Source organism: Cololabis saira, chromosome 5 (genome assembly GCF_033807715.1).
Source record: "Cololabis saira isolate AMF1-May2022 chromosome 5, fColSai1.1, whole genome shotgun sequence".
Taxonomy (NCBI): domain Eukaryota; kingdom Metazoa; phylum Chordata; class Actinopteri; order Beloniformes; family Belonidae; genus Cololabis; species Cololabis saira.
Window position 1 is genome coordinate 30,796,869 of NC_084591.1, and position 19,352 is coordinate 30,816,220.

Consider the following 19,352-nt stretch of genomic DNA (forward strand, 5'->3'; position numbering starts at 1 on the left):
AAAACCACCATCCATCACGTTTAGAGGGATGCTATAGCGCATCACCGGCTGCAATTTCAGATGTATGTAGAGTGAATTATCATTTCTGCGTTAAATGTCAATTTTTATCATTTTACCGCTATGCATTTTTACACATACTGCTAAAATCTGCCACTGTCAAAATCATGATAAGTTAGTCTTGCTGGACATTAAATATTTGTATTCAGTCTATATGCTGAATGTGCACAAACAAACCCAGATTGTGTTGAATACAATACCACCTCCTGGAATGTCGTAAAGGCAAGTCTCTCAGCAGAATTACAGTTTGGTAGCAAGAATGATCTTGATTTTTATGGTGTACCTTTTCCATTGCCTTAAAAACACATTGCCAAAGCCATAAACTGTCTGAAACAAAACAAAATTCACGCACATTTCTCAACAATGGCAGCCCCTTTTTTTATTTTCTTCACTGGCTTAACAAAAATGGCAAGAGCGCTTTGCCTGCTTTGATTTCACTTTGTAACAGTGGCTAGATGCCTTACAACAAAGTTACATTTCAGTTTCTGTATCAGAACATATTTACTCATATTACTCATTTATAATCCGAGTTTGTGTTTCTCTTGTGCATTTACCTCATAGTAAGACCGTACCAGATCTTAATAGTAGATACAGCCTTCCATTTACTACAGCACATGACATATTACACCATGCAACAATTTTTTTACCAAAACTAGATCAAAAGACAAAGACGCTATATAAATATGATTTGAACTGAACAGAAGGGACTGAGTTATCAGGTGTACTTGGTTGTTCATACACTGGAACTGGGTTTTGGCTTATTTTGTTGTTAAACGAGTACTGAAACATTGCATCTCATGTGTTATTATTCTGAAGTTGTATTTGCTTGATTTTAAGGCCTCTTAAGGACCAGTTTTGGTGTCTTTATTAATGTCTTGACTGATGACACTAGAATTGAAAGGTATATTTTCTACACACAGCTTCTGCATGACTTGTACTTCTATGCACATGCTGTGTATTATTAAATAACACGAGGTTATAATCCAGTGCCAGCTTGCTACAGTTGTTGTTTTCAGCACCAGTGGTCTGAGGCCGTTCCTCACTAGCCAAAACTAACTTAACAAATGTGGCTGAAGGCAGCTGTAGACCAGGGGCGTACTACAGAATAGAGGAATAGGGCACAGCTGGGATGTAGGAAAACCACCATCATCTGACTTTTACTCACCTTGAAGTCTGAACAACCACTCTTGCTAATAGTGTCAGCAGATTGCCTGGATTCCCTGGTGAGGTATTGAAAGACTCCAAGAGTATGACCTCTGTGGAGCATCTTGCAGTAAACAGTGTCTTTTAACTTTCACTGCCCAACCCAGAGAGGTAGGTGGAAGAAACATGATAGGCAAGGGACTGGCAGAGAAATAAGGATTCAAAGGAAAAACACTGGTGTGTTGAGTGGGCTGTGCACTGGTTGAAGTCTCGTTCCATAGCTCTCAGACTGACAGAAAGCTTGTGATGAACGATCTTAATGTCAGTTGCACTCAAATTCCGCTCCCACGTCTGTCTGAATCACGCACTCTTGTGAGTTCAAAGTTGCCCAAATTACAAGTTTGAAACACTTGAAATTCACATCAGATTAACCCAGTTTAAACTAATCCCAGCTCATAAATAATAGGTTTTAAAATTTGTTTTCCTTTTGCCTGCACAGAAGGTACCGACTGAAGGCTGACACATTTGAGTTTTTTTCCCATGCAAAATGTCAGTTAGCACTTGTCGTCCATGTCTGCAGATTCACAGATATAATCGGGGGGGAGGAGGAGGAACCACTGGAGATGGCACCGCCGGCTTATAATGCTTTTTTATTTACCCTTTTCACAAGTCAGAATCTCAGCGCATCCTTTCTAGATGAATTAATCTTGTACGTAAACTTAATCGCAGCTAATCAGCCATTGTCTGTGTTAGGAGAATACAGTTTTGGATAGATTTCTTAAAGAGGTGTTCCTGAAATTTGATACTGAGACAATGCACTTGGCTGGTGTGGGGTTGACCTTTTGATTCTGTCAGCTTTGCTGTATGTCCTCTTCAGCGAACATGTTCCTGACAAACCTGCTGCAGCAGGAGGTTCATGAAGCAGAATGCAATCACAAAGAAATCCAGGAGTGTAACTGATGTTAAAATGAATTTCCACTTCCATGATGGGTATAATCTCAGAAGCTATATCCTTTTCTAGCTGACTTGAGTGTTAAGATACCTACTTAGTTTAAAAATATTACAATTTCCTTAAATTAATGGTGTGTAAATAAATGAAATTTGCAATAATCTGTAACAGCAGCTCGAGAGGTCCATGAATCCATACCCACCGTGCATATTTTCCAGCTAGTCACTATCTCACCTCCCCATTTGGTTCAGTAGCAGGCAGAGGATTTTACCACCTACTCACACATCGTCATAAAAATACTGAAGACCTTCTTGCAGCAGAATCCCACCAGCTTGTGAAGCCTGATGAAATGTTGACTCTCCAGCTGGTGAGCGCTCAGTTATCAGTACAACACCGTTACATGAATAATCAGTGCTCATTGGTGAGAACACACCTATGCTCAAACAGAGCCTGTTTGATAACCACTGCACAGCTTTTAAATGTGTCATGGGACTGATACCATTGGGCTGACACATCTTATCTCAAGCAAAAAACCGTTGTACTCACAACTTGCTTTTGTGATATTTCACCACAATGAATGCCTCCAGGACCACATTTTGTCATGATGATACCCAGTATGACAAGGTGAAAACTGTAGCTGTAGCTAGAAAAGAAGAAACGAAGTTGGGCACCTTCAAATATACAAGTTTGATAAAAGAGAAAAAGGAATGACAGATACTTTTTGTTTTTAATAGTTGAAGAAAAATGAAGTTGGTTGTTTCTTTTTGACCTCATTCTTTACTAAGATGTACAAGTCTGCCGCATGGATGTCTGAAACACTCTTCATGTCATATCCTATACCACAGCTAATATAAGCTCTAATATATGCACAGCATTAGGACACAAAAGCCATCACTCACACTCGAGCAATTTCCTTTGACCTCACTGGGCTGTTCCTAAGTGATGTTCGTAAAAGTCTTGAATATCTATGACTTTATGTTGCACGTTGGTGTTCTTGCCTTTTTTTTTTAAGCTGTTTATGTATCCACAGGATACTCCATAACCTTTCAACAAGTGTGTCCTGCTAACCCTGCACTTAATAAACGCGCAACTGACTATTGTTCAACTTCCCTTAACACTTTTAAAATCCAATTTATCTTTGGACATTAGACCTGACATTACATAGTGCAGTGTCTGGAGTCAGTGGAAGGTCGCCGGATCGATCCCCAGCCTGTCACGTGCCATCGTGTCTGGACACTGACCCTCATTGCCCCAGCCACTCATAGTGCCGGTCCCAACTCCAGACTTGTGGGAGACTTGTGTCAGGAAGGGCATCCGATGTAAAACCTGTGCCAAATCAGTATGCACAACACGATGATCCACCGTGGCCACTGAGAGAAGCTGCTTCTAGATTTGATTATGCATTTTAAACCACACCAGCAAATATATTTATCTTCAAGTAATGACGGTAGGCATATGCGTGTCTTTTACCACCTTGAACAGGCCTGCTGGTGATTTTTAATGGTGTGTGCCTGTCTACTCAGCCGCTTAACTGAACATTTTTATTCAATCCAAAGGTAGGAATACAGGTATGATTGCATATTTTGCTTCTCTGTGGTTTTTCAGGCTGTAGCCACAGGTTTTAAAAAGTACAACCAATTTAAAAAGTGGTGAGCCTCATTAAAATTTAGATCTAGGTGGATTTCAGAATTTAAGATGAAAACATAAACACTGAGCTTAACTAAAAGACACTTGAGATCTTTAATAACAAGGGAATACAAGTATCCTGTTCTGCTACATCTGCCTTCTCCGTTGAAAATGTTACTTACTCAAACCATAAGTTAACTGGATTTATGTACTCTAGGCTGTAAATACAGAGAGAATATGTTTCTTTTATTTATTTCTGACTACATTAACTTCAAAGCAATTCATAATGAACTTTATGCAGCATTGTGAACTTTTATCCATTCTTTAAATTACACTGAATTCAATTAGAATTTAATAAAAGTCCAGCTATTAGCTTTTACTAGCTTATTGTAACTGCGAACATAAAAGGTCATTAAACGCATTTACTAGAACACAACATTTCAAATTGTGTCAACAGAGATGGGGTTTTCTTTTCTTTGAAGTCTCCGTTCATGTTAGGAACATTTGGCATACATTACCCTGAAGAAATGTATACATTCAAGGATGCAGTGCCTCTTCTAGTGTGTTATGGAGACTTTAATTTGACCAAAGGGAAATCTTTGAGCACCTTTTTAAGAACAGAAATGATATTGCGTTTGCTTTCAGTTCGCTCACGGACGCCATCAAACGGGAGGAGAACGCATGTATTCTGTGTCATTATGCACGTAAAGTTATACAAACATGGAATCCTCTGAGCTTTAGTTTGTAGTATTAACCATTCTTTTACTGACGTTCATGAAGAAAGACTACATTTAAATATGTTACTTTAAACGTTTAAAAACAAATTAATTTGATACAGAGTCACTGCCAGCATTTTGAAATCATTAATCCATAATAGGTTACAACTTCACAGTATCAGCTTTTAAGCACTGTATATGCAACTGTGGGAGTTTTTTTCATAATTTAAGGAAGATTATGTAGTAAGTTTTGAGTTAACTGTTTATAAATTAAAACAATTTAAAAAAAAGTTTGACTTGGGGGTAAAAGCAATCGTTATTGTAATCCGTACTTCACTGTTGTTGGTTAGTCACAGGTGATGTAAATCTATCAAAGATTTACCTCTCGAGTAAATTAATGTACGTAGAAAATTAAAGTGGGATCAAAGCAGATAAAGTATGAGATAGCAACTTCTGGCAGTGTCCAGCGGGGAGTGTAAAGGGCAGTGTGTCTCCTAATGCAGACTCAGAGCATAGTGGCAGGGTGACTAATGACCTAGACTGCTCTCAATTATCACTGACGCACATGCACAAACACACACACTCTCTCTCACACACACACGCACGCGTACACAAACCACATATGATTCACTCTAGTTCAAGCCTTAAAGAAGCATGACTCAGCTGCCTCTTTCTCTCTTTATCTCAATTTCCCCAAGACCTGTAGACTCCGGTTCTAAATGAGGACATCAGCACTCTGGGAAATAGGTTTGTCCCACAGAAAAGCTACCCCAGTGCAGCACAAATTAGCTCTCGGCCCAGCCACAGTTAGTGCGAAAGTGGGTCTCATTAACTCCGGAGGTCATCTCTTTCATCACGCCTCAATCTTATAGCTTCAGAGGCTATTTCCTTTTTTGATTTGAGGATTTTTATGAAACAGGGTGTCTGTGAGGTCATTGTGTGATTGTCTAATTCAATAGTCTTAATGTTAATGTCAGTCTTCTTATCACACTATGTGAAGTCACCTTTGTATTCAGTTTTAATTACATGATTCCAAATATTTCTTATATCACACGTGTGGATCTGTTTGCTGAATTTTGGTAATTATATGGGACTGACTTGACCAAAACATGAAGGCTGTTAAACCCATGTAGGTGTAAATCATCAAAGAAATCTTTTCATGTCTTTTTTCTCACATATTTTAATGAATTCACCGTTTTGCAGTTGCAAAGCTGTCTCCTCACTAAAGCAGTCTCATTCATGTTCTCTACCCATAGTTGTGTGCTTCTTTGAACTATTAGACATAATTGTGTGCTTTTTTTGAAATGGTTCTCTTGAAGCTTAAATATTAAAACCTTGGCCTCGCTTGGTTTATGTGAAAATTATGAGCAGAAAGCGATTTAACATCAGGTCTCAATTACATCAATAAGACAAATGATATTAAGTTGGCTTGTATTAGGATAGCGGCTTTATATCAGCACTGCCAGGCCAGCCTCCGAGCTCGAGCCTCTATTCCGGTCGGGTTGCAGACAGCCTGTCTGCAGAATCAGCCTGCAGCCCCAGGAGACCCTTCCATCCTGCTGCGTCTGCTCTTCTTGCTCCTCTCACACATCCATCCTGCCCGGTCGGACTGTCAAACCCTGGGTACCGTTATAGCCCCCCCTTCCATTTCCCTCCATCATTCCCCTTCCACCTCTCTCCCTTCTCTTCCTTCGCTCGACTGGGCTTGTGAAGGTGAGCCGGTCCCCAGTGGCACAAATGTACAGATTGCAATGCTTCCTCCTCAAATGGAGGCTGCTCTCTTGTGTATACACCCATTTAAAGAGTGGCTGGGTTGTTCCTCATTCTCTTCTTGCTTCACCTTTCCTATACTTCTGCTTCTCGATTACAGAACACTTACTCCAGGATGTCCTGATTAATTAGTCACTAACTTTCTCTCTGGTCAACTGTCCTTGACGCAACTAGGGGCAACTCAGCCTGCTCAGTTAGTTGCCTAATAGCAAGGCTAATGAAAAAGAAGCACCTCCTGGGTTTTAGGTTGGTTTGGTGACAGCTGTCACCCAATCACATGTCCCTAAAAGCTCTTTTACGAGTGGGATGTGAGAAGGAGCAAAGATAAGTGCTGCAGGATCTGTTTGTACTGTACGCGTGAAGGACGTGTCTAATTATTCTTGATATACGGTGTCTATCTGCAGCTGTGTATTGTATGTTAGTTACAGAGAGCGAGTGAGGGGTGGCCAAAGCAGGAAAAACCCCAATGAATTATCAATGATTATCATTATCAAAACATGAAAATACTCATTGGTGTCAAAGTAATTTAATTCAAACACTCTGTTTGCTTTTACATCTTACACTCACTGAATTGTTTGTACTCAAGAATGGCTCAGACATTTTTAGAAAACAGCATCAAAGGCGCTATTCAACTAGTAAAATGTGTGTAGTCTTACAATTAGCAGATTGTTTCTCCTGTCAAAATGCTTTCACATATTCCTTCATACAAACTGGCTGTGTGTTTATTGATCTTAAAAGAGACTCATTTTCCTGTTTTGTTGACGGCTTGAAAAAAGAATCAGCTCTTTTATCCTCAACAATAAATGTGAATCCCATGTTGCTCAGTTTGCTGCCTGACAATTGTGCTAAAATTAGTTATTTCAGTTCAAGAGCAGAAATTGTCGTCACATGTGGCTTTATTTAATTGCAGGGCCATAGTTATCTTGGACAGACAAAGAAGCTTGTGAAAAACATTTTTATTAGACTCGAGGAAGGCTACAAATCCAACAGTGATTCAACATACTTGCGTTCTGCTGTTTTCTTTGCAAAAGCCTCTGTGTTTAGTGAAGATTATGACTAAGATATTGAAAAAAATCTTCCTAAAATTCTAAGCGAAAGACTCTTTCCTCTGAAAGATTACTTGTCCCTTTTGAATCCCAGGCTTGTATTTCTCTCACTGTAACACAGTTGTCTTTGGAATAATGCCCATCTAACTCCCCAAGTAAAAGCATCCTTGTCTTATTGTTGCATTTGTGCTGACCTAATTTAAATGGTAATGACAGACCCAGCAAAGCCTTCTTTTTTTTTTTTTTTTTTTATTCCCAAACCGCCTTTTTCATTACACTTTCTATTGCTATGCTGCACTTATTGGCAGTGTATACTTTCCGTAGGTCATCAACAAATGATTCCCTTCCATAAACTTAACATGAGTCTTTCAGTGTATTAACTAAATTCACTGCCATAGCTAGGTCAAGTAAAGGAGACTGATGGGGTTGGGATAGCAACTCTATATCCCTAACGAGCCTTTGGACAGAAAGACTGACGAAGCTTGAGTCTAAATTCCTGGCATGTGCAGCTATTTTCTGTATAATGTTATGAAGAACATAAAATGTGCAGCTGGTAATCTGTCCATTAGATTCTTGAAAAATGCATCAACATGCCCATTTTGTATCGGTGAACTTTTACAACTCCCTTGGGTGGCCATGCATTACTCTGAACACTAAATCACCTCTGGTGAATATGGGACACAGCCATGTACACGTAAGTAATTTGCACTTGGGGGGTAAAAAAAAAAATCAATCAGTCTCTGGGACGCCCTTCTGAGTATCAGTAAGCACCAAACTGAGGCAAAGCGCATCACATAAACTGTGTATTCTGGTTTTATTCTCGCTGCCCCCCCACCCCCCCTCATTGCAGATGTCCCTTCATAACCTTGTCCAACAAGTTTTGATGCTTCCTCAACTCTGTCTTTCCAAACAGTGTATTAGTTTGTCCTCAAACCCGTCTGTATCTAAGCCACCATTTTGACGTACTTGTGATTTTCTTGGACTTTTATCTTATTTGCCTCAAATTATATCACAGATGGAGTAACTGGTTAGGAGTCAGGCTGCCTTCTTGTCCTCATCTCATCCAAGTATGGCATTGATATGACCTTCTGACTTTTCAAGGGCTTTAAACCCACGTCAAACATGGACCTTTTCTATTTCCTGGAGTATTTGGTTGATAAAATACAACATATCACAGGTACGCTGTGTTATTTAGTTTTTTTTTTGCCTCGTAAAATGAACAGGTTTTATTATCATTCCCTTACAAGGGCTTAGACACAATCCTGAGTGTGCGAATGTCAGACTTGCCAATCTCACTCATTCACCGTGAGAGTCACCCAATTCAACCTGTTCACGCTGTCTCACGTCATACCACAATATCGCCTGCTGATAATCCCATCAACATTAATATGCATTTAATATATTTCTCACGCTGCTGCTACAACAATTAATGATCTCCTGCGCTTGGTAAGCTCGTAATTGAGCAAGAATTTGGAGCTTCTTTACACACTTGTGTAGAGGGAATGGGATTATTGCAAAGATGCCATGATGCACAACTTCCATGAGTAAACGTCACTACCATTAGCTTTCTGTAGGGTCAAGTTTCTACTTCCTGTGATTCATGTATTCGTGATGCATATCTGCTTAGACTCTTGAGATTTGCAATCTTGTCATGGACAAACTAGCTGGAATTTTAGGATCTGTGAGTTATTTGTCTCCATTTGGTTTTAGGATGAATTAGTTATTATGTAGATCAATTAAAATGAGAGTTTTGTTGCATGTACAGCATTATTTTTAGTGTGCCAGAACTAGCGCCCCAGATTAGGAGCTGATAAATATTCATTGAGGAAGTTTCGAGGTCAGCTGTAGAGAAGCTACAGGACAAATTGAATCAACGAATGACGAGGTACAATTGTTACACACTTCATACGTTTTTCCAAAATATTGAAGTATTTAGACTTCTTATTTGCATTTTTTAAATGTTATTTGTATAAGCTAATTCAGTAGACTGCCCCAAATGTATAAACTTATACATGTTTTCCCTTAACACCATTGCCAAAGGTTTATTCTCAGTAGCCAGTGAGAAAAGAACCAAAACACATAACAGCTTGGCACTGGAACCCTGTCCTCCAAGCCTTGAGTCACAGGGCTTCAGATGGAAATCTCTCGCCGCTGTCATCAAGGCTTCAAAGTCTCCAAACCCTGTGCATGCAAGGACACACACAGCTGCAGTGCTTCAAGCCCTTTTTTCTGACATTTATAAATAAATAAATGTAAAAATATGTGCCTGAATTTGTGTTTTGTTACATTTGCTCATTTCCCTTTTTCTACTTGTGCAGGTTGTTGACAAAGAACAAACAAGATTACACTTTATACGGCAGTCGCCATTATGTTGTGCTGTCCAGAAATGTAGTGAGAAGGGTTATACCGTATACAGTACTCAGGGAAACCTATAAAGCATCATGAATTGTGTACAACCAGTCTCTTACATTTTATCTGTGTGACAGCAGTGACACATTTGCACCAACACATAAAAATTGAAGGAGTGTCTGAAAATTAAATCTGACAGTGAGTTCACTTCATTGTTCCTGACGTAGGAGCTACTGCATACAGCCCCGTTCAACGTTAGCCTGAGCCAGGAGAAGGTCCCAACATAACAGGAGGAAGGCATCCTCGTTCCAGTAGCTAGGAAATCTTGTTCATACAGACTTGTTGTCACATTTCATGAAAGTCTATGAGACTTTTATTGGCCCACCTGAGTAAGCAAACAAGTGTCCTTTGGGGTTGGAGTTGAAGTTGTCGTCATATGCATGCTTCATCGAGTCCACTGTCATATAGACGAAGGAGGCAGCACTGCGAGAATCATGTTCTTTGATTTTTTTTTTTTTCCAGTATATTTACACAGGTGGATGGAGGAATATAAAAACCTCAGTGTTCCCCTGGACAACAGACTGGATTGAGGGAAGCAAAGCTGATGCTTTTTATAAGAAAAGACAGTTCAGACTTAACTTCTTGAGGGAGGTTAGGTTCGAGTCCCGGCCTGCAGCCCTTTGCTGCATGTCCTCCCCATTCTCTCTCTAACCCCTTCTTGTATGTACACTTTGAATAAAAGCAACTCAAGCCACAGAATCTTTTTAAAAAAAGGAAGATTCAGCCCTTCACTATTTACAGCAAAATATCTTCTTGCATATGGGTTGTTGAGAGAGTGCAGTCATCCGTTGGGGCAGACAAGATCAAAGCCAGTGACTTAAAAAAACTGTACGAACTGATAAGGCTGGCTGCTCTGGGAACTGTACTGCAACCTCTGGATCTGATTCTGCAAAAAAAAAGTTGTTTTATAAAAGGAGAAACATAATGGAAAACACTGAACCTCCATTTCACAAGCCAGTAATAAAACAACACAGTCTTCAGTCAGACGCTTCTTCAGATACGCTGCAACACAGACTGCTAAAGGAGATCCTTCCTGCCCCCAACCATAACCATCTATAATGACCTTTACATGATTACATGATACTACAACATATAGTTTCCCTTTGGGGAGTAATAAGAGAGGAGAGGAGAGGAGAGGAGAGGAGAGGAGAGGAGAGGAGAGGAGAGGAGAGGAGAGGAGAGGAGAGGAGAGGAGAGGAGAGGAGAGGAGAGGAGAGGAGAGGAGAGGAGAGGAGAGGTTTAGACAGAGACATTTATAGGAATTTTACAGAATTGAAATGAAATGAATTGATGCTGATTGTGGATTAATGCACTGTAATAGTGACCAGGCTAGGGCGTCATTTCAGACTCAACAACAGCTTTATCTTATTATAAAATGTTTTACTGTTTTTATTTTAAATACACAAATAATTCTGCGAGGGCAGAGCCACTGATGCCATAACTCCACCCCGAGATCCATAATCTCACGTTGAACTTTTTGTGAACCCTGGCCTAGAATGGCCTTGTATGAATTAGAGTAAACCAAACACCTTCACCTTCAATTAGCAGTAAAAGATAGACTTTAAGGTCATTGGACTACAAATATAATCAGATTTTTGTAGAGCAGCTTTGAATAAAATTCCCAAGATAGTGTGAATCGGTGGGTCTGGATGTTCATGAAGTATTGCTGGATGTTTCTGTGATAGTTTAAAGAGATGCTCACATTTGCATTGGAGTGAACAGCAAAGAAACATCGATTTATCTTCAGATAATGACAGAAAAAGCCAGCTTGCTATCGCCAGACGAGCATGTCAGTTTCATATCCTTTTTTGATGAACTCTGTCTCTGTATTTGCTTGTGTGCACATGAATGCTTTGGTGAGCACACTGTTATCTGGCCATCCTGCTGCCGCAGGTGAATTCACTGCCTTTTCCTTTGTGTTTGTGCAGGTTTTTGGAGATTATTATCACTTCAGGCACCGCGCTGTGGAGAAGAGAGCATTGTGTAGCCACAAGGGGATGCACATCAGACTGCTGAAAGAACCACAGGTAAGACTGCTGTCAGCTCTCCTCCCCTCTCGCTGTGTCTCTCCATGATGGCAACAAAAGGCCAAAATACAGATTGGAATTACACAGTGAGCATGTGTACATCGCAAGGAAAAAAAACAAGGATTCCAGCACTGATGACAGCTTGTCAAGCTCTGCATTCTTTGCAGTCCACACTCGTTCTTCCATCTGTTTCCCCCAACCCAATCCAAAGCATCAACTACAGTGGCTGTAAATATGCAAAGTTAAATACGCCAAAACAACACAGCCGCTGAGACTCTGTGTGATTGCCCACACTTTTTCTTCTGTCTATTGAAATCTTATTATACGCACATTAACCTGAGAGGGAAATCAATTTAATTACTTCACAGGAATGTTTTTTAAATCATGTGGAAACGTCACTGAAACATTTAACAAAACCCCTACTTTTGGTCCTTCAGTTCCTGAGTTGCTTTCATAAGCAAGTTTGTGTTGTTTTGTAACTTTATTGTCAGTTGACTTTGCTGACTAGTTTGGTGCTAAAGTGCATCATAAAGCAGTAACTGATTCTTACGACTGAATGTGCATCGCCAGCCTCGAGGTCAAAGCACACCAACCGGAGAAAATAATGTTTGAGAAACACTAGATGTGATCTTGGGGAGGCAAAAAAAAATCCTTATGGATAAAAATTGTAATGAGATGTGAAATTCATGGCTTATTTCACTGGTGTCTTGCAAAACAAAATAAGCAAGAGATTTCCAAGAGTCCCTTTAAAAATAAAAATGCAGTTTACGCTTGGAGGATCCTCTCATTACTTTGGTTCTTTTATGTAATAAGCAATACACAAAAGAGTTTTTGTGGGAAGTAAGCAAATGCACTTTTACAAGATAGGTTTTGATGTAGGAGGCATAAATAAAAAGGTTAATATGTTGCATTTTTTAGTGCCAAACCTTTTGCAAGTAGTGCTCAGGGGCTTTTCTTTTTCACTCAGACCTCAGGCGCAAAGTGAATGTTACTCAGACCGGAATGGGTAAAATACCACGCATGTTTTAGTCATAAAAATAGGACTGTCCACAAAGCGTCCCTGAAAAGGTTTTTCCTTTAAATCAAAAAAAAAATAATGTTTAAAAGAGGGCCGGCTTGCTGTGAGTTTGATGTTTTCCCAGTTATGACAACTTGATTCTGAGCTGCCAACAAAATACCCCTCATTTCACTGTGAGCATAAGTTCTCAGTGCAGCCCTCCAAAACTACTCTCTGTGCATTAAAATAATATTGTCAGACATTTTTCCTTGAAAATGATGCTTTTACACGTTTTTGAAGTGGCTTGGTAGTAAAATGGAAACTGGTGCTTGCCTTTGCCGTTATTGTTTCCAGTTTCACAGTGCAGTCAGTCTGCCTCTCTGTTTTAAAACCAGTTAAGAGGATTGAGGTTCACCTAACAAGCTGATGAACTGTATTTGAATTCAGGCTGCAGATTTAAATCTGCAGCCTGAATTCAGATACAGTTCTCATGAACTAGATTGTATAGTGTTGTCAACTTTAGTAGCGATAGCTGATGAAGTTCCTGCAAAAACAGAGGAAAGTCAGGCCACTTCAGATACTAAAGTGTAGTCGTCACTGTCATTCAGCTCTAGAAAGCCAGTGCATCACTTTGAATTTGTATTAATTCAAAAAACAATTGGATTCTTTTCATGGGTCGGGGGTGATTGTCCCTAAGTGTGCAAATTGAGTAAAAAATTTTTTACTCTCTAATAGGACATTATAAACTCCAAAACAGCCAAATGATCACCTACAAAATAACCAAACAAAATAAAACTACTAAAAACAAAGATTCCCTAGCAATATCAAGCAAAAGCTTTATTCAGCTGATACTGGGGCTCCATCTCCTTGGGCTGCAGAGACCCCCATGAGATGGGACTCAGTTATTTTAAGCTTATACTCAGTGTGCAATGAACCTGAGACAGGGCAGAAGACGCTGCTGTGTCCTTGCTGGTATTTCCATCACAAACCCTGCACTCAATGGCCTAGACCTCGCTGCTCAAAGCCAAACCAACCCCATGAAATCCCAGTACCTTGGGTTTGAATGCACCAGTCTGCTTCAGCAACTCTCTGTTTTTGATGTTGCCTCGCACCAAACGCAGCAGCATCATGATGCTGCCAGCGGCATGCAGAAAGGAAGGGAGGCAGCAGACTTATCAACGCACCTTTTGCTCGTCAGCATGAATGACATTTTCAGTTGTTGTAATTTGTATTAACTTGAAACCGAAGTATGTCTCCACGTTCATCTCTTCCATGTTCTCACGTTCACCTTTTCATCAGCTGTCCTGTTGCTCCTTGTTGATTTTTGCCAAATTGAACAGATTTTAATCAAGTAGTCTGCAGTGAATTTAGCTTCCCCAGTATTTGGAGGGCCCCTGTTTCATGATGATTATGGTAATGCACCGTTAGAAGTTCCCCCCTCTCTGTGTTTGCAGCAGAGACACAGGCACAGATTCACTTGCACTGAGAGTAGTTAGGATTCTTTTTTTAAAGATTGCTTTGTGGTACCATAGTATTTTTTTAAACGAAAAAATTTAGCTGAAAGGGTCTGAAAAGGCACTAAATCTAGTTGGTGCATTTCAATCTAACAAGTGTTCCTCCTGTGGCTTATTGTGTATTGATTTAAGGCTGTGTGTGTTTTAAGAGGGAAGGAGCCAGTGTAACTTGTTTTTAAAGACACCGGTGGAGTTGAAGCGCTGCATGCAGTAGCAGACATACATTTAGATCAAATTCGTATCTAATTCTAAACCGTACTGGAACAGAATTGATCAAAAAGATGAGCATTAAAGCATAATGCATGCTATTTCAATTTGGTTTACTCAAAACTCAAAAAATGTTGGACTTAGGGCCATAAAAATAAAGCTCTGTCTCATATGAAGACATTTTTGACAAACATTACATCGAGCCAGCTCGTCTAAGTCAGAGGTCAGTTGATGAATTTAACACAGAACTTGAACCCTCAGCTTTTGGGAGCATCAGGTTTGTGGGTGAGGAACAGCGGCTTGTCCCAACATTACCTTCCCACCCACACAACCAGAAGCACAGCAAACCTCAGGCAAAGCATGACCACAATGAAAGTGAGTGGGATTGCTCTCCTGTTTTTATTTAGTGCATTTGTATATTCATTTGGATCGATGGTACTGGCTTATCCATTGGAGGGGAGGCGAGATAAGGGAAAGGTCACGCTTCACCTGGCTCAAAGAATACAGATTTAAAAGCAATAAAAACAGAATTTTTGGATGTGGATTAGTCATAGTTGAGCTTTGAGCTTATTACAGTGGTTCCTCTCCTTAATCCGGCTGCTGCATTTCATATTACATCCATTGTCTCTTTTTTTCGGCTCCGTGGCACTAACATGCCACTTATTACCATCCCCTTTGAATAATCACGCAGTGGCAAGATGACATTGGCAGCTGCATGAGCTTTTACCATTATGCTTGCAAGGGTTGTTTGTCATCTGCTCTCCACACCCCATCCTCTCTATGAGGGAAAGAATTGATTTGTTGTGCATTGGCTGCTGTTCTCTTTGTATAAAACGCGGTCTAGGGCAGCTTACTGTGTGCCACGTCTTAGAGGGACTTTACACTACATTTCTCTCTCTCTCTCTCTCTCTCCATCCCTCAAAGCTTCGCAAACAGTTTGTCTGGTTGCAAGAGTACTGTATTTTTAGATGATTTGTGAGACCATAGTGCATCACGCTGGTAATATTTTTTTAAATGTATTATTGCCAAGTTGAAAATAAGGCCAACCAATCTAATGGAGAAACACAGAAGGATCCCATTTGTTATTTTCTTTGCTACATTCTGAACTAACGAGCATTTTGTGGCATTCAGCCTTAAGCTCATTGATTTTTACTGTTGATGCTTAAACTTGAGTCACGAGAGGAGCTGGTGGAATCGAGTCTTTCCTAGTACAAATTATTGGCATCGTGTGCTTAATTTTCATTCTTCGTGTGACTAGTTTAACCAATAAATGGTGGTTATCAGTAAATGAGGTTTAATTTCACTAAAAGTAATACATTATTTAATTGTGTATACGATTGCCAGGGCAAGAGGGTTGTTTACCTTATGAAACTGCTAAATTGCACGTCTTGTCATGTGTTCATGCATTATTTTTCACACAATGTCTCATTTAGTGCCTCTATCTCAGAAACATTTAAGTATATTACTGTGTCTTGCCTCACAGCAAGACTTACAACCCCCACTGGGACCATATATATGTGTTGTATTTCCATGTTCTCCACATTCCTTCATGTTTTTTTTTGTGTTTTTTTTTATACTTTAGCCCTTTTTCACAGTCAGAAATATGCATGTTAGTTAACTCGCAATCCTAAATCAAATGTAGGAGAGGGTGAGATCTTGTTTGTAGGTTTGTCTGTGTGTGGCACCGTGATGGACTGGCAACTTGTCCATTGTTCACCCCGCCTCATACTTAGTGACAGCTGGGATGGGCTTTAGACCCTCATGACCTTCAACAGGATGTAGTGGGTGTAGACAAGAGAACTGTTTCTCTCACAGTTTCAGTAATCAGGTATAATGGAGCTCCAGTGTCCTTTTTTTTTAATATTTCAAAGGTTTGCTGTCCTTCAACTGAAATGCAGCTGTTTCCCCTGCATATTACTGGAAGATGTGTAGCTAGCTGCATTTTTATTAAGCCGCTGCTTCAGTTCCTTAAACCAACAAACCCTCACTAGAATACACTAAACTTGATATTGAGATTTAAAAGTCTCTGACGGTGTAACGTTGCCGTCTCAGTGACATCTGCCACTGCTCCATTGTGGCATGTTGCTTATTTATCAGTGACCAAAATCACCTTCTCACAGCACCTACTCCTCAATAGGATGAGTCTTAGCCGACAATCATGCTGCCACTTCTATCTGCAGCATTTAGTTCATTTTATCACACCTCCTCTTTTGTTTTGTTTTTGTCTTTTTTTGACAATTATAGTGTAGCGAATAATGGTAAGAATTGGGTTACTATTGTTGTTTTGTTTCATAGATAGAAATTTTAAAAAAGAACTCTAAATTGATGATAACTGCTTATAAAGTACAGTAAGTATTGCATTATCCCCTGCTTTGCCATATCTGTGCATGTCTCTGCAGCTTCCTCAACTTCAAAGGTCCCTTTTCATATACTCTGTGCAGTACAGCAGCTGTTTTTCCCTTTGCATCTGAGCAATGAAAGAAATGAGATTTTCTTCACATCTCTACACTCTCTCTCGTTATTACGTTTTTCTCACAGCTGGGACCATGCTCTCCCCCGTCTCCAGTTTACTGGGCATTGCCTCAATTGCTGAAATAGAAACATAAGTAATGACACAGCATTGTGTGAGGACAACTGTTTATTTTGAAGTTCTTTGTGTGTGTGCGCATGCGCATGTGTGTACCCTAGGTCCAGTGGGTGGAGCAACAAGTGGTGAAAAGAAGGAAGAAGAGGGACATCTTTGAAGACCCTACAGACCCCGACTTTCCCAGGCAATGGTATCTGGTGCGTAGCAGTCCGTCATCCTTTCATTCAGATATTCCTGACCTTTCGTTGTGGCTGACGAGGTGGAAATGCTTTAAATGAGTTACAGTATGATAGCATGCTTGCAATTTTGTAAAAGGGAAATGGTTGCAGTATCATAAAAGAAATTCATGCCACTAAAAGATTCCGTTGGCGTCATAATAACTACTCATCATTGCTGCTTAAGGTTGTTTAAACAAAATCTTAATGACTTTTTTATTTATTTATTATTTCCCAGTCTCTTTAAAGTACACACAAATAGAAAATATATCTTTTTAAAACCTAAATAGAGTGGAATCTGAATGAATGCTTTAATTGCTTTGCAATTAATCAGTCTGTCTTATATAATAGCTGTGTTATTTGCTTGTATTTTAATAGAAACTATAGAATATCGTTGGTCATTTAGAGTTTGATTAAACAACAACTTTTAGGCTTCTTCACAGCACTGTTCTCATGGTCAGTCAGATAACCATAAATTAAATCTAGTTTTTGGCAAAGCCTTAAAAATCTAAACAACCAGCATAAGGTTCCTAAGGTTAAATGTATAAATCGGTGTACCCCAAATTGTCAGTTTGAATGGAAAACAGCGTGTTGGGAAAGATCAACTATGAAGCTGTATCACCAGTGAAATATTGATGGCAAATTGTGCTGGCACTAAGTCTGTTTCATTAGTCACAGCTTTTCTTAGAAATACTTCATTTACCTTAATTTCCCTTTTCATTTTCTTTTTCATTTGCCCAAAACCTCTTCCGCTGCAACAGATTAATGGAAATGGTGACTATCCCAGACACAAGTCACCAGTGAATGGAGGCTGTGAAACAAGATCTGCCATTTAGCATTAGACTTCCAAACGTTTTAGGGCTCAAACCATTTTTTTTATCCTGTTCAGGGTATTCCACACATGTCTGGCTTGTTCAGCCTGAGGCGTAAACTCTTTTGGTGTCTGCAGCTCAGTATATTTATTCATGCTAACGAGTTTATTTAGATGCACAACGCCACTTGTTGTTAGCAAATGTCTGTTCAAAAATTATTACACGTGGACCTCTGATATGCCCAAACTATATAAATATCCAAACTGTTTGCCTGGCTGCAGCTACTCACCGTCGACTCTGCTCAAACACTTGACTCCTCAGCTTGACTGCATTAGCAAACAGTTCGACCCACCAGATGATTTGGTTTATTGCACTGGTGTTGACTGCTTGCTGTCTTAAAAATGTATGTTCAAATATTTTTGCCACTGTAAATTTCTCGTGTCCCTGAATTTAAGCTGGACACCTAAGCCAATCCCGCCAGAAAAGCCCATGCCGTATAAAGTTGAAGGCAAGTTTATTCGTATAGCACATTTAATGTACACGATGATTCAAAGTACTTCACATAAAGTGTTGGTAGAAGATAGAGAACCTTGTATTTTTATTCCCGTCTTCATGTGTCTCTCTACGACCATCTCTGTCACCTCTTGTGTTTACTTCTTTTTCTACCCTTTGAGAGTATGACTCTTGCGCTACTACTTTGTATCCCTAATTTGTCTCTTTCTCCCTCCTCTCAAATGCTAAGCAACTGTTATTTATTATGCCAGACAAATTATCACAACTAGATACCTGACCTGCAACAGGTTGTCTTTCATTTGGTGCTGAAAGCAAAGTAGCAGCAGGACACCCAAAATTGAGGCAGGAGGCAAACCAGGGCAGTGCATTAAAACTGAGGCGTGTGCTTTTATGAACCCCTTTAATCTTTCCTTTTATGTCTTGGTGGTTAGCTTTTTCTTTCTTTCTTTCTTTCCTCAAACATACCCGTGCTTTTAAACATGATAACCAAAAGGTCTTTGCAGGTTATTAAAGCTGTTCTCTCCCGGATAGACCTTTTCTGTCAGTTTGTCCAGGATGTGTCAGTCCCAGCAGATTGACAGCTGAACAAAAGGTTTGTGTCTCTTCCAGTCCAACCCATCACATCAAGACCTGAATACAAGAGCAGCCTGGACGCAGGGATACACAGGAAGAGGTGTAGTGGTGACCATATTGGATGATGGGATTGAGAAGGACCATCCTGACCTTGTTAGCAACTATGTAAGTTAAAAATACAATATTATGTG

At 39.8% G+C, this 19,352-nt stretch overlaps 1 protein-coding gene across 2 annotated transcripts in view; it reads left to right on the forward strand.

Moving 5' to 3' along the window:
* The window catches only part of furinb (furin (paired basic amino acid cleaving enzyme) b), a 114,651-nt gene that overhangs the window by 64,049 nt on the left and 31,250 nt on the right, over positions 1-19,352 (forward strand). For both annotated transcript variants that reach the window (XM_061721511.1, XM_061721512.1), the window contains exons 3-5: positions 11,645-11,743; positions 17,150-17,245; positions 19,198-19,326. In XM_061721511.1, the coding sequence (XP_061577495.1) occupies positions 11,645-11,743; positions 17,150-17,245; positions 19,198-19,326 (324 nt within the window). The remainder of the gene's footprint in view (positions 1-11,644; positions 11,744-17,149; positions 17,246-19,197; positions 19,327-19,352) is intronic.